Here is a 14,378-nt window from a genome sequence, read left to right on the forward strand (position 1 = left end):
ATCTGCAACCTGTAAGAAAGCAAAAAACAAACCTGGAAATAATGAGAAAAGACAAGAAAGAGAGTTGCTTCCAGTGTCTGAAGTATTTGTGAGATAAGGTAGAATATTATCACTCCCCATTTCTGGAAAGCCTGGATCCAATTACTTTTTCTTTAGAAAAGAAAAAAGCAACCAAAAAACCTCTCTTCAGACAGTAATAACAAATAAACACTTATCTCTTTCTCCTTTTTCCACTCACTCATCCCTTAACCCTTTGTCATCCAGTTCCCAGTGAAACAATTCTTTGAAGATCATTAATATCTTCTAAATATTACATTCAATGGACATATCTCCATCTTCAAATTTTTTATTTGTCTTTATCATTTGGCATTATTAATCACCTTTCCCTTTTTGAAAATTTTACATCTTGTGGTTCCACAACGTTCTGTTATCTTAATCTTTGTCCTATGTCTTTGAGCCTTCTTTTCTGCCTCCCTTAATTTCTTCCTTTACTTCTATATTTTCCATAGGTAATTACAAGTTGTTACAACAAAGTCTAAAGTAATTCAGTATATCTAGCCTATTTTGAACAAGCCAAGGACCCTAACATCTTTAGCCAAATGCGATGAATGTCTCTCCTCCTCTTTTGTCTCCTCCATAATCGTCTAGCTTTTTTAGTTTCCGTTTTTTGTTTAACCACTCACACACAAACAAGAAATGATTTTGGATAAGTAATTAAATTAAGTTTCTGGACATATGTGATTGCTGTTGTTTCTTCTATGCTATGCCTTCCTTTTGGACTTACTAACATTAGAGAGGCATATTCCATGATAACGTTTTAGTAAGAGTCTGTAGGTAGTAAACTCCCTTTAGTCTCCGTATGTCTGAAAATATCTCTATCTTTCCCCCATTCTTGAGGGACGGTTTAACCAATACACACTTCTAAGCTAATTTATTTTTTTCCCTCGGCATTTAGAATACATTGCTCCATTTTCTTTTGACAGTTTTTTTTTTTTTTTTTGAGATGTTTGGAATTGCCTATCATAAGCTGGGTCCTGTCAGACACTCCAAATCATACAAACAGGCAGCCCAGCAGAAATCCATCAAGAGATGAAAACTGTACATCCGGGACACCAACCATAAGCAGGACCAGAGGGCGTAAGCAAGCTGCGTGAGGAGGTAGCCCAGACCTGCACGCCACCCACGACAGTTGCACCAGAATACCATTCTCAGCTCACACCAATGGTTATATGGGGGTTCTTGTATGAACAGCTAAAGGAGGAGGAAAAGATCTGAGCATTTATGGATAAGTCGACTCAACAGGCAGGTTCCAGAAGAAAATGGAAAACAAGCAGCTGCATGACAGCATCACTCAGGGTGTCCTGGAATGACAGTGGAGAGCAAAACTTTATCAAAGGGTGAAGCTTTAAACTGAGCACCCAAAGACCCACTTTGTGTGGAGCTCTATAAATTCCTTAAGGCTGAAAGCTAGACAAGGCAGCTTTGAATTCTCCTTCTCCATTATCCACCATTGTCAGTCAATACTCTTAGTTTTAAGATAACATAAAATTCAGTCAAGTTACTTGTGCAAAAAGAAAAGGAGAGGGGGATTTTATAAGGATACAGGAATATTCTATAGAACTCCAGGGCAGGAATAAATCTAGGCCTAAGGAAAATTCTAGAAACAGAGATTGGACTTGCATCTGGACTCTCCCTCCATCTCATCTCTGACCCTCTCTGAATGTATGATTTCCTCTCTCTGTCTCTGTCTCTCTCTTTCTCATTTTCTCTATACACTGACATTTCTGCTTCTCTACTAGAAATGGTATGTGGAAAATGGTCAGTCTTTATGTCTCAAGGTTTTATATGCATATGTGAATGTATGTCACAGTCCACCATTTGAGAGACTGAATATTTTTTGTTTTTAAATTTTTTATTTTTTTTAATTGCAGTAACATTGAATTATAACAATATATAGCTTTCAGATGTACATCGCAGAGACTGAATTTGTAAAATTTGGTGTAAATACAGACTCCATGGTAAACAAACAAACAAACAAACACACACCTCTAACTGGCCCACTGGAATCAGGTGCCTATTCTGGGTCCAATCAAACTGTGTGACCTTCAGAGTCACCTTGCGGCAGCCCCGGACTAGCACAGTTTGCCTGTGCTCCTTATCCATTTTTCTTCTGTTTATTTTCTTGTCAAGAGCTCTCTAAACATTAAGGCTCCTAACCATTTACACAAAATGTTACAAATATTTTTCCCAATTTACTTGCCCCCCAAACTTCGTTTTTATACTGAAATTCTTTCAGTGTAGTCAAATTTTTCAAACCTTTCCCTATGACTGCTCCATTTGAAATTGTGCTTAGAAGGCCTCCCCATTCCCAGAATTATATATTCACGTATATTTTCTTCCAATTCTTTACTTTTGGTCCTGACTGACTTCTGTCTTCCGTGTATGATGTAAGAGACAGATTCCTTTTTCATAGAGCTAACAAGTTTTCGCTGTACCACTTACTCATCTCCACCCTTTTTAAAATCACATCCTACATAGGCACTTAACATTGCCGTTGCTTTTTATTCACTCATTCATTCAATAATTCATTTTGGTGATTATATTGCTCCACACTCATCATTAGGGAAAAAGAATTTTCCACCAAATCCAAGAAACATCATTTCGGGTGTCTGAAACCATAAACAATTATAGGGGGAAAGTTTTTAGCTTTTAAATTAAGGTACTATCACACAACTGTTTTTAGCTGACAATAAACATCAAAATACCTACAAAATTGCTTTAACTGAGCGATGAGCCAAATGAAGGAGGGGAGGGAGTACCGTATGATTTAGTTTAATTATCTACTAATCAAAAAGAAAAGAAAAATAATAGACAAGAAACTACACGAGAACTATCAGTTGACTTCCCCAGGCTCCTTTCAGAGAACAGTTGTCCTCTTCTTTTTTTTCAAATAGTTATTCAAAATTTCTGTTTTTCCCTCAGGGGACAGGAGCGCTGTTTTCACACAGATCGTCACTCAGCGGAGGGTCTTCCACGAAGGGGCGGCGCTCGAGGGGCGCGTCGCCCCCCAGGAGGGCGGACGGCTCCACGCAGCGCCCACGCGGAACGGGCCGTGCTGACTCGGAGTCTCCTGTCCCCGCGCACGTCCGGGCCCGCGCCGGGGACGTTCGAGGACCCTCGGAGCCCTGACGGTGCCCGCGCTTCAGCTCTTAGCACTCTCAGCGATCTCCTGCTTGCTCTCCGCCTTCCGAGTGGCCAGCTCGGCAGCCACACTGCGAAAGGGAGACGGACTGTCACCCGGGCTTCAGAGCCGACGAAGCCGCGACTCGAGGAGTCACAAAGTGCCCCGGATCAGCTCTCCCCGCAGACACCTCTCGCACACGGTGGCGCCTCAGGAAGCCGCGCCCAGGCGGCAAGGTGCAGTCAGAGAGGACACGGCGGCGGCCACACACACGGCGACCCCGCGCCGGGCGCTCCCGGCCTCTCGGCGGGCGTGACAGGCGGGCTCGCTGCGAGCGAGGCTGCAGAGCCAGCACCCTAGGAGTTCCAAAGGCCGCAAAGTAAACGTGTTAAGAACTAGAACGACGCCGCCAGTCAACACCTCGCAGATGAGGCGCGGCAAAACCCTCCGCCAGGCGTAGCTCCGGACCGCCAAGCCCCTCCCGGCGTCCTTTGCGCCGCGCACGGGAACGCTCTGGCGCGCCGTGGCCGCTTCGGCCGCCGTCGGGCCTGAGTTGCTATGGAAACGCGGCTGCCTTCACCATGTCGTTGCAGCAGGCCCCTCCGTCGCGGGTGTTCGTGGAGCTGGTACCCTGGGCTGAGCGGGGCCGGGAGGACAATCTGGTCTCCGGCGGAGAGACGCAGCCTGGCCTCCGCCGCGCCCTGCCCTCCGCACAGGCCCAGACTGCGGCCCGCGAGGTGCACGTCAGCGGCGCCGCGGAGGTGTCGGCGGGCCCCGACCGGGCGCAGGTGGCGGTGCGAGTGAGCAGCGCCAAGGAGGCGGCGGCCGAGGCCAAGAAGAGCGTTGGCCGCCGCCTGGACTACATCACTCAGAGCCTCCAGCAGCAGGGTGTGCAGGTGAGAGCTCCGCGGGGGGAGCAGGAGCCGGGTCGCAGGGTCTGGAGCAGAAGGGACGGTTGTCACGTCGGTCCCACACGGCTCCAGGACCTGGCAGAGTGAATCGCTGGCTCATCCTTCTTCTAGATGAAAGTGATTATCGGCTGCAGTGACTTTCAAATAAAACAATGCGCATGGAGTGAGTTTTTATTTGGCGATATTTGCCAGTGATTTTGTTTTTGACCTTGAAATGATGAACTGTTAAACTTGAAGCAGATGTAAATGCTTGCCTAAGCAGTGCGCTAGACGGAAATCACTTTTTCTTATTATTTTATTGAGGTCATATTGACTTATAACATTGTGTAAGTTTTGTGTGTACATTATTGTATTTCCGTTTCTGTATAGACTGTATCGTATTCACCACTCATAGTCTTAATTTTTGTACGTCACCATACATGTGTGCCCCTTTATCCCTTTCGCTCTCTCCTCCTTTGTTTTTCTTCCACGTATGAGTGAAATCACATGGTATTTGTCTTTTTGTCTGGCTTATTCCGCTTAGCGTAATACCCTCAGTGTCCATCCATATTATGTCCATCCATATTATAAATGGCACGATGTTCTCTTTTTTATGGCTGACTAGTATTCTCTTGTATATATAAACCACATCTTCTTTATCCATTCATCCCTTGATGGGCCCTTGGGTTGCTTCCACTTCTTGGCTATTGTGAATAGTGCTGCAGTGAACATAGGGGTGCGTAAGTCTGAATTGTTGATTTCATGTTCTTTAGATAAATACCCAGTAGTGGGATAGCTGGATTTTATGGTATTTCTGTTTTTAATTTTTTGAGAAGTCTCCATACTGTTTTCATAGTGACTGCACCAGTTTGCACTCCCACCAGCAGTGTGTGAGGGTTCCCTTTTCTCCACATCCTCTCCAACACTTGTTACTTTTTGTCTTGTTAATTATAACTACTCAGACTGGTGTGGGGTGAGTTTATAGTTTTGATTGCGTTTCCCTGATAGTTAATGATGTTGAGCATCTTTTCCTGTGCCTGTCGGCCATCTGTATGTCTTCTTTGGAAAAATGTCTGTTCATATCTTCTGTCTGTTTTTGATCGGGTGTTTTGTTTTTTTGTTGTTGAGTTGTGTGAGTTCTTTATATATTTTGAAGATTAACCCCTTGTCGGATATATGATTTGCAAATATTTTCTCCCAGTTGGTGGGTTGTCTTTTCATTTTGTTCCTGGTTTCCTTTGCCTTGCAGAAGCTCTTTAGTCTGATGTAGTCCGATTTATTTTCTCCTTTGTTTCCCTTGCCTTAGTGGACATGATATTCAAAAAGATGCTGCTAAGAACAATGTCAGAGTGTACTGCCTATATTTTCTTCTAGGAGTTTTGTGGTTTTAGGTCCTAGATTCAAGTCTTTAATCCATTTTAAGCTAATTTTTGACACTAATCACTTTTTGTTTTTATTTTGCACCATGGAATTGGCAAGAAATAAGCATCTGCTTCCTCCCAACCACATAAAACTTTGCATGGAGTGGTTCTTCAGTATTTTTCACAGATGGTAACATGGGGGGAAAATTGCATCCATTTTCGTTTTATAAAAAGTCTCAAAAAATTTCTCCAAATTTTTTAGTTTTAACTTAAAAAAGAAATTAAGCCAGTGTGTTGCAGATGCCACATATATGAAATAACTCTAGTTACTAGAGGTGTCCATGAAAAAATCACTGAATAAATGTTACCTTCAGCCTGCTTCTAAGAAAATAAGAAAAAATGGCCCAGCTTATTTAATCTGCACATCATCCCTGTTAGGCAGGTTTTAATGTCCCCATTTTTTAGATTTAAAAGGTTAAATAATGTTCTGAATTTCAGCCAGGGTGGTATTTGAAGTCCTGTATTCCTGATACCAGAATCTCGGTTGCTTCCCTTGGGTGCTTCAAGCATGTTGCCAGGCACCAGAAATAGAGAATGAGAAAAACTTAGGCACTGTGCTGAAGGAGTCTTGTGATAGGAATAGACTAATATATAGTAAATGTGGTGATGAAAGTATGTGCATGATAGAGTAAGAACGGAAGGGATGTTCGTTTTACTTGAGGAATTTCAGAAAGATTTCATAATGGAAGGGACACTTGTATCAAATCTTAAACAATGGCTAAAGGAAAAGCATTCCAGTTCCACACCAGAATGCAGCAAGCGTATGTGTTCAGAGTGCTATATGCAGTTCAGTATGGCTTGGACACGGGCGTCCCTGGAGAAAATGGAGGGGAATCATGAGATTAGACCGCAGAAGAAAGCTGTAGGCAGGATGTGGAGGAAGGCCTTGTGTGCCAGACTGAGGAGTTTGGATATTATTGATAGTAAAAAAAACTGCTGACTACTGCTAAACCTTTGACAGATGTTATTTGTTTGATACTCCCACCATATGAGACTGGTATTTCAGTTGCTGTTGTACAGATGAGAACTCTCGGGACCAGAGTGATTATTGGCAGGTAGCTTGCCCAAGGTCACACAGCTAGGATGTGGCAGAGTTTAGACTCCAGTCAAGAAGTTTGACCTCAAAGCCCATGCTCTGAACCACTGTCCTCTGTTGCAGCTTAATTGGCTTGGCAGTGGGTGATGGAGTTTTTAGGTAGGGGATGTAGCAGATGCTATTGGTACACCACACTTGTATCCCTTAGCACTTCACATTTGTGTGCATACAGGCCCAACTTCCATCTGCTAACAGTTGTGGATTCCTTGCCAGCTTTCCCTGGCTGCAGGAATCTACGCTGCCTACAAGTGGGACAGCCAGTAGTGCCAGAGAATTAACGGCCCCTCCCCCAGCCCCCACAGCCTTCGCCTAAGAGCTGAGGGGAGTGAGGGAAAGAGACCCCAGATTCCTCCCCGCTTGGGCGGGGTGACTCTGAGGCATGTCTTCCACTTCAGTTCGCGGAGTTTCTCTGCAGGAATAAGTTCCAGTTGCACACAGTGGTGATTGCTTGACAGCACATTCTTAATAGCTTTCTTTCCTTCTCTCTTTCACTTCCACTCCCCTACAGTGTTGCTTGGGATCATCTTAAAAATTGACTGCTTGTACTCAAATCCTTGCCTCAGAGTCTGTTCCTGGGTGCACCCACATTAACAGAGGGAGGAGTAGGAACAGACGGAACATATCATTTGAGTTGGCTTCAGTTTTTCATTATTAAAAATGGTGACAAGGGGCCGGCCCGGTGGCGTGTTGGGGAAGTTCGTGCACTCTGCTGGTGGTTAAGTTCGATGGTTCGGCTCCTGGGTGTGGACCTACACACTGCTTATCAAGCCATGCTGTGGTGGGCGTCCCACATATAAAGTAGAGGAAGATGGCACATGTTAGGTCAGGGCCAGTCTTCCTCAGTAAAAAGAGGAGGATGAGCAGCAGATGTTAGCTCAGGGCTAATCTTCCTCAAAAAAAATGGTGACAAAAGGAATATCTTTGTTGCTAAGTATTTATACATGTTCTTAATTATGTCTCTTGACATTAATTCCTGGCTTATGCATATTTTTAAAGCTTATGAAAAATGACACTTCAGGAAGATAAGTTTATATCTTCACCAGAAGTATATCCTTGGTATGGAGAGCATTATTTTCTTCTTTAACTTTGCCAATTCTGTTGTCAAAACAATGTTACTCTTGCACTTGGCCTGGTGGTATAGTGGTTAAGTTCGTGCACTCGTTAAGTTCGTGCACTCCGCTCCAGTGGTCTGGGGTTCGCCTGTTTGGGTCCTGGATGTGGACCTACTCTGCTCATCAAGCCATGCTGTGACAGTGTCCCATATACAAAATAGAGGAAGATGGGTACAGATGTCAACTCAGGGACAATCTTCCTCAAGCCAAAAGAGGAAGATTGGCAATGAAAACTTTAAAAATTAATATTACCGATAACTCTGTCTCTCTCACATATTGCAAAATTTTTCCCAGTTTCATATTTTCCATATAACTTTGTTTACAGTATTGAGCATTCAAAGTTTTCAAGATTTATTTAGTCAAATTCGTTCATCTCTTCTCTGTTTTTTGCCTTTAGTGTAATGTTTTTTGGGTCCTCCCCAAGCCTAAGGCTGTATAAACCATTAATGTTTTCTGGAATCTTTGGGACCCTGGGACCATTTGTAGTACATTAAATAGTGACTGTGTTTGGAATTTATTTTGGTATAAGGAAAAGAATTTTGCTTTTTCCTAAATGGGTAAGTCTCTGTACTGCAATCATTTATTAAAGTCTATCTTTCCCTTACTGCATGTGCAAGAACCTAACTCAGACTGCCTTTAGAAGTAAAACTTCTTGCTTTACATAACGTTAAAGTCACGTTTTAATATGGGCTCTGGGTATGCAGTGGTCAAGGTTCTCTCTCTCTCTTTTTTTTTTTTTGGTGAGGAATATTTGCCCTGAGCTAACATCTGTTGCCAACCCTTCTCCTTTTTTGCATGAGGAAAATTAGCTCTGAGCTAACGTCTCTGCCAGTCTTCCTCTATCATTCGTATGTGGGGTGCCTCCACAGCATGGCTGACAAGTGGAGTAGGTGTGCACCTGGGAGCCGAACCTGTGAACCTGGGCCGCCAAAGCTTAGTGCCCAGAACTTAAACCACTTGGCAAAGGGGCTGGCCCCTCAAGGTTCTATTTTGATGCAGTTCTCTTGGCTTTACCTGCAGCTTCCTGCATGATACCAAAATGGCTGCAACATTCCCGAGCCTTCCACCACATACTGTACCATAAAGAGGAAGACAGGAGTTTTTATTTCCTGCAACCACATAGTAATAACAGTTCCTACAGTTCACTCTCAGTGGACAACCTAAACTTTTCTCTGTGGCCAGAGAAGTGCCGTATACTAATTAGCTTAGATTTGGATTTCTGCCCATTTTCTAACCTCATCCTGTGGCATGTTAGAGTTAATAATCCTGAATGGTTTAGACCTGTCAGGGCTTACCTGGAAGCACATAGTTGCTGCTTGGAGAGAGTAGGGGCAGAATGTACAACATGAGGGTTCCGTATTGCTTGGTGTGCCTGTTGCTTTGAAATGTTACTGGTATTACGTTTGCAGTCTTCCGACATCCTTGGATCCGTTTCAGACTACTAGTTCTTTTGATCCTTGTTTTGTTCCTATATTACTACCACATTGTTTAAGTTATTACGTCTTTGTAAAACATTTGCAGGGCAAGTTCTCCCCTCATTACTCTTCTGCTTAAAGGTTTTGTGTCAGCAAGGGACATGCTAAATGACACGGTGGGGATACGGTCAGAAAATCCAGACCGCGGAAAATCCTACAGTCCAAATAAAAGTTCTGTTCATATTTTGCATTGTTTATATGTTAATTTCAGGAGAATTGCTGATTTTACAGTGTTGTGTCCCAGTCCATTTATTCAAATATTTTTTCTGTAAAGTTTTATGGTTTCTTCATGTTTACCCTTTTAAAATTTATTCCTACAATAACATAGTTTTTTATGGCTATTGAGAATGTTAGCTTGCTTCCTTCATAGATTTAAGTAGTTATTCTTGTATTGACCATTTTGATTTTTAAAACGCTGCCCTTTGTATTTAGATATAAAATAGCTTATATAAAATAGCTTCCCAGTAGCTTAATTGGGAAAACTTAATGGACTCGGCTACTATATTTTAATATTTTTTAGTTTGTACATGGTGTGGCAGGATGTCCTAATCTTGGCACTGTATTAACATCTTGGACTAGATAATTCTTTGTTGTGAGGGGCTTCCTGTGCATTATAGAGTATGTAGCTGCATTCCTGGCCCCTACCCAGAAGCTAACCAGCTTATCCTGGTTCACCTGGGACTGTCCTACTTTTACAACTGGAAGTCCCATGTCTCAGGAACCTCCTTAGTTCCTGGTAAACAGGGACATTTGTTCACCCTGGCTACTCACTACATCACAGCAGTGGACTCCCCTTTCCCCATTGTGACAATCAAATATGTCTCCAAACATTATCAAATGTCCCCTGGAGAACAAAATCACACTCTGGTTGAGAACCATTGCCCTGCAGATAAACAAAAAATCTCAGACTTTGTGTAGGACCCCACCAGCCAACACTACCAGGAATTTATCTGTAGTGAAACAAATGTAGGTTTACTTAGCATGATGCAGCAAAGAAGAATAAATCCCGAAGGACCTTAGGAGTGTTTCAGCAAGGGGGAGTAGGGAGGGACCTCTTAGAGATTTTGGACTTGTGCTAAGTGGTTCTAAGGAAGTGAAGTAGGGACAATTTGATGATTGGCTATTTTATTCATTTTTTTCACAGGAAAGCCAGAGGATTAAAGTTGACCAGAGTTGCCTGCCATAAAGGGCAGCAATCAAACAGAAAGAATGTTAATCATTTTTGTGGTTGCAGTTCAGTTAGTTTCTGTTAGAAACTTTGCTTAGGTTATATCTGTGTTCTGTCAGAAGCATTGTTTATATTCTACTTAGACCCTCTCAGTCTGATTGCCAATAGGCAATTTTTATTTGTCCATTCCCTATAATATTATTTGGAATTTCAAAATTTATCAAATATACGACTACATTGATAAGCAAGGTAACTGTCTTATATAAATTTCTTTCAAGCTACACACATTTCCCTTTAAAAATCACTGGGCTAAACCAATAAGTACTTTCCTGCTTCTAAGATTTTTTTCTTTCTCAGGGAGAAAAACACTAGGGGGATATAAAGGCAATTCAGTAGAGAAAGGAGAGTCTTTCAACAAGTGATGCTATAATAATTGAATGTCCATATGCAAAAAGTGGACTTTGACACATACCTCGCACCTTATATACAAAAATGTGTTCAAAATGGATCTTAGTCCTAAATGTAAAATATAAAGAAGAAAGTAAAGGAGAAAAATCTTTGTCACCTTGGGTTTGAAGATGAGTTTTTAGATGTATTACAAAAGCACAATCCATGAAAAAACCACCATAAAGATAAATTGGACTTATCAAAATTAAAAAATTTTGCTTTGCAAAAACCATTGTTAAGAAAATGAAAAGACAATTCAGTTGTCAAGACTTGGAAGCAACCAAGATATCCTTCGGAAGGTGAATGGATAAATAAACTGTGGTACACCCAGTCAGTGGAATATTATTCAGCGCTAAAATGAAATGAGCTACCAAGCCATGGAAAGACATGGAGGAAACTTAAATGCATATTACTAGGTGAAAGACACCAGTCTGAAAAGTCTACATATACTGTGTGATTCCAACTGTATGACATTCTGGAAATGGCAAACTTTGGAGACAGTAAAAAGATCAGTGGTTGCTACAAGTTGGGGGAGAGGGAGGGATGAATAGGCGGAGCTCAGAGGATTTTTAGGGTGGTGAAAATACTCTGTATGATATGATAGTGGTGGATACATGTCATACATTTGTCCACACTCCTAGAATATGTAACACCCAGAGTGAACCCTAATGCAAACTATGGACTTCGGGTGATCATGATGTATCAATGCAGGTTCATTAGTTATAACCAATGTGCCACTCTGGTGGGGGTGTTGATCATGGTGGAGGCTATGCATGTGTGGGGGGCAGGGGATATATGGGAAATGTCTATACTTTCCACTTAATTTTGCTGTGAACCTAAAACTGCTCTGAAAAAATAAAGTCTTTAAAAAAAGACATTCCACAGACTGGGAGAAAATATTTGTGAATCACCTATCTGATAAAAGACTTATATAAAAAATATGTAAAGAACTCAATTCAGTAGTATGAAAACAAGCAATTCAGTTAAAAAGCACAAAATATCTGAACAGACACTTCACCAAAGAATATATACAGATGACAAATCAACACATGAAAAGATGCTCAACGTTATTTGTCATTAGGGAAATGCAAATTAAAACCACAGTGAGATACCACTATGCACCTATTAGAATGGCTGAACTCCAGTGTCACTGATGATAGCAAATGCTGGCGAAGATGTAGAGCAACAGAAATTTTCATTTGTTGCTGGTGAGATTGCAAAATGGTACAGCCACTTTGGAAGACATAGATTTACCATGGTAACTACTAACTCACACAAAAGAATTGAAAACTTATGTTCACGTAAAAATTTGCATGCAAATGTTTATGGTGGCTTTATTCATAAATCACTAAAACTGGAAGCAACCAAGATAACTTCAACAAGGGAATGATAAACTAGTAGCCATGTGTTGGAATAGTATTCAGCAATAAAGAAGTGCAAGCTGTTGATTCACAAAACAACACGAGTGATTCTTAGATGCATATTATAAGAGAAAGAAGCCAGACCCAAAAGATTTATATTTTATGAGGCATTCCTGTGAATATTCTGGAAAAGGTGAAACTATAGGTACAGAAAACAAATCAGTGGTTGACTATAAAGGGGATGTGCAGAAGAACTTTCAGGTGAAAGAACTATTCTGTGTGGTGGTGAGGTGGTGAATACATAACTGTGCATTTGTCAAAACCCATAGAACTGTAGATCAGAAAGAGCGAACATTAATGTATGCAAATTGAAAAAAAAGACATCAAAAAAATGATCAACCCCAGGACAGACTCCAGCCTGTGACAAACGAGCCTAACTCTGTTCCAAATGAATGACATAAGTGCATTCAACATGGGGGTGGGGGATGAGAGGAGTGTCCTCCTTAGTCACTTTGGAAAATGATGTTTTGACTGGAAACTGAGGATAAAGACAAAAGATACATAAACACTATAGTTGGCCAATTTGTTTTCCAAGAAGATACTGGTTAACAATTCTGAAACTGCTTTATGTACATACTAGGCTTGAACAAATGAGTAAGTGTGTGGTGGGTGATGGGAGCCAGGTTTCTCACTATTGGAGAGGAAAGTTACAGATAAGAAAGAAAGGTTAGGATGAACTCTGTGGTTCTGGATTAGAGTTGGAAATGTCAATATGGGCTCATGTTTATCTTAGTATATGTACAGATGGATAGATACAGAAACAATTATATGTGTGTGTGTGTGAGTTTGTATACGTATGTGTATTACCAAACTGTCCACTGAGAGGGCCTAAAAGGAGTGAGATTCTTGTAGCAATGAGCAGGCTCAACACCCAGACCTTGGTTCTAAATACTGATCTCTAGGGTCAGCCCCGTGGCCGAGCAGTTAAGTTCACGCACTCCGCTTCGGTGGCCCAGGATTTCACCAGTTCAAATCCTGGGTGCAGACATCACTGCTCATCAGGCCATACTGAGGCAGCATCCCACATGCCACAACTAGAAGGACCCACAACTGAAAATACACAACTATGTACCGGGGGGCTTTGGGGAGAAAAAGGAAAAATAAAATCTTTTAAAAAATAAATACCTATCTCAAAGATAAGAAGCTTCTTGGAGAAATGGCTGATTCTAAGGTTGGGCCTGGAAACTGCAACATGAGCCTGTAGCACCTTGCACCAGAAAGTAAAGAAGTGCTCAAAAAATAAAAGGATGGAGGTAGGTCAAAGGGATATAGGAGCCAACGTGAAAGAAATCCCAATAGCCAAAGCTAGAACAATTTGAGCAAGAAAATAAATAATGTAGTATTTAGTGAGTAAATGTGGGCTGGACTTAGTGACTTGCCTTCAATGAATAAAGCATGGAAAGGGAAAATAGTAACTTTATAGTGGAGGAACCTGGCAGACATTACCTTAACCAAGTGATCAAGGTTAACATCATGAATAATGTCATGTGGATATCATGTGGTCCCTGACGTGTGACGAGAAGGGCACTTCACCTCTATGGTATTTTTTCCTAAAACCTATAACTCTGGTCTGATCATGAGAGAAAACCATCAAACAAACCCATGTTGAGGGACATCCCACAAAATACCTGACCAAAAAACTTCCAAGGTCTTGAAAAACAAGGGAAGACCGAGAAACTGTCATAGACTGGAGGAGACTAAGGAGACATGATGCATTACTGCAAAGTGGTACCACGGACTAGATCCTGGAGTGGTAAACGAGCATCAGGAGAGAAACTGGTGAAGTCTAAGTAAAGCTTGGAGTTTAGTTGATGGTAAGGTATCAGGGTTGGTTTTTCAGTTTTAACAGATGTACCGTGGTAATGTAAGATTATAACATCAGAGAAATCTGAAACTGAGGTATATGGGAACTCTCTATATTATCTTGGCAACTTTTCTGGAAATTTAAAATTAAAATAAAAAGTTTATTAAAAGTAGGTTATGAAACAGCATGTAGAATATAATTTCATTAGGAAAAAGTCTGTACATAGATCTAGATGTGTTTATGGGCATTGATAGGTAATTTAGTAAAATGTTTACCAAATTATTAACAGTGATAGGGTTTGGAGACAATATTACTTTTTTGTTCTGTTCTCTAATAATTAGACTTTCTCTAATTAGCATATAT

General features: G+C 41.4%; 1 protein-coding gene across 4 annotated transcripts in view; it reads left to right on the forward strand.

The window, feature by feature from the left end:
• The first annotated feature begins 1,899 nt into the window (after positions 1-1,899).
• Positions 1,900-14,378, forward strand: part of IRAK1BP1 (interleukin 1 receptor associated kinase 1 binding protein 1) — a 35,954-nt gene continuing 23,475 nt past the window's right edge. For all 4 annotated transcript variants that reach the window (XR_011522525.1, XR_011522524.1, XR_011522523.1 and 1 more), the window contains exon 1: positions 1,900-4,077. Coding sequence is in view for 1 of the 4 variants with exons in the window: in XM_008523872.2 (XP_008522094.1) it covers positions 3,763-4,077 (315 nt within the window). In the remaining 3 variants the exon portion in view is untranslated. The remainder of the gene's footprint in view (positions 4,078-14,378) is intronic.

The sequence above is a fragment of the Equus przewalskii genome, chromosome 9 (genome assembly GCF_037783145.1).
Source record: "Equus przewalskii isolate Varuska chromosome 9, EquPr2, whole genome shotgun sequence".
NCBI classification, from domain to species: Eukaryota; Metazoa; Chordata; class Mammalia; order Perissodactyla; family Equidae; genus Equus; species Equus przewalskii.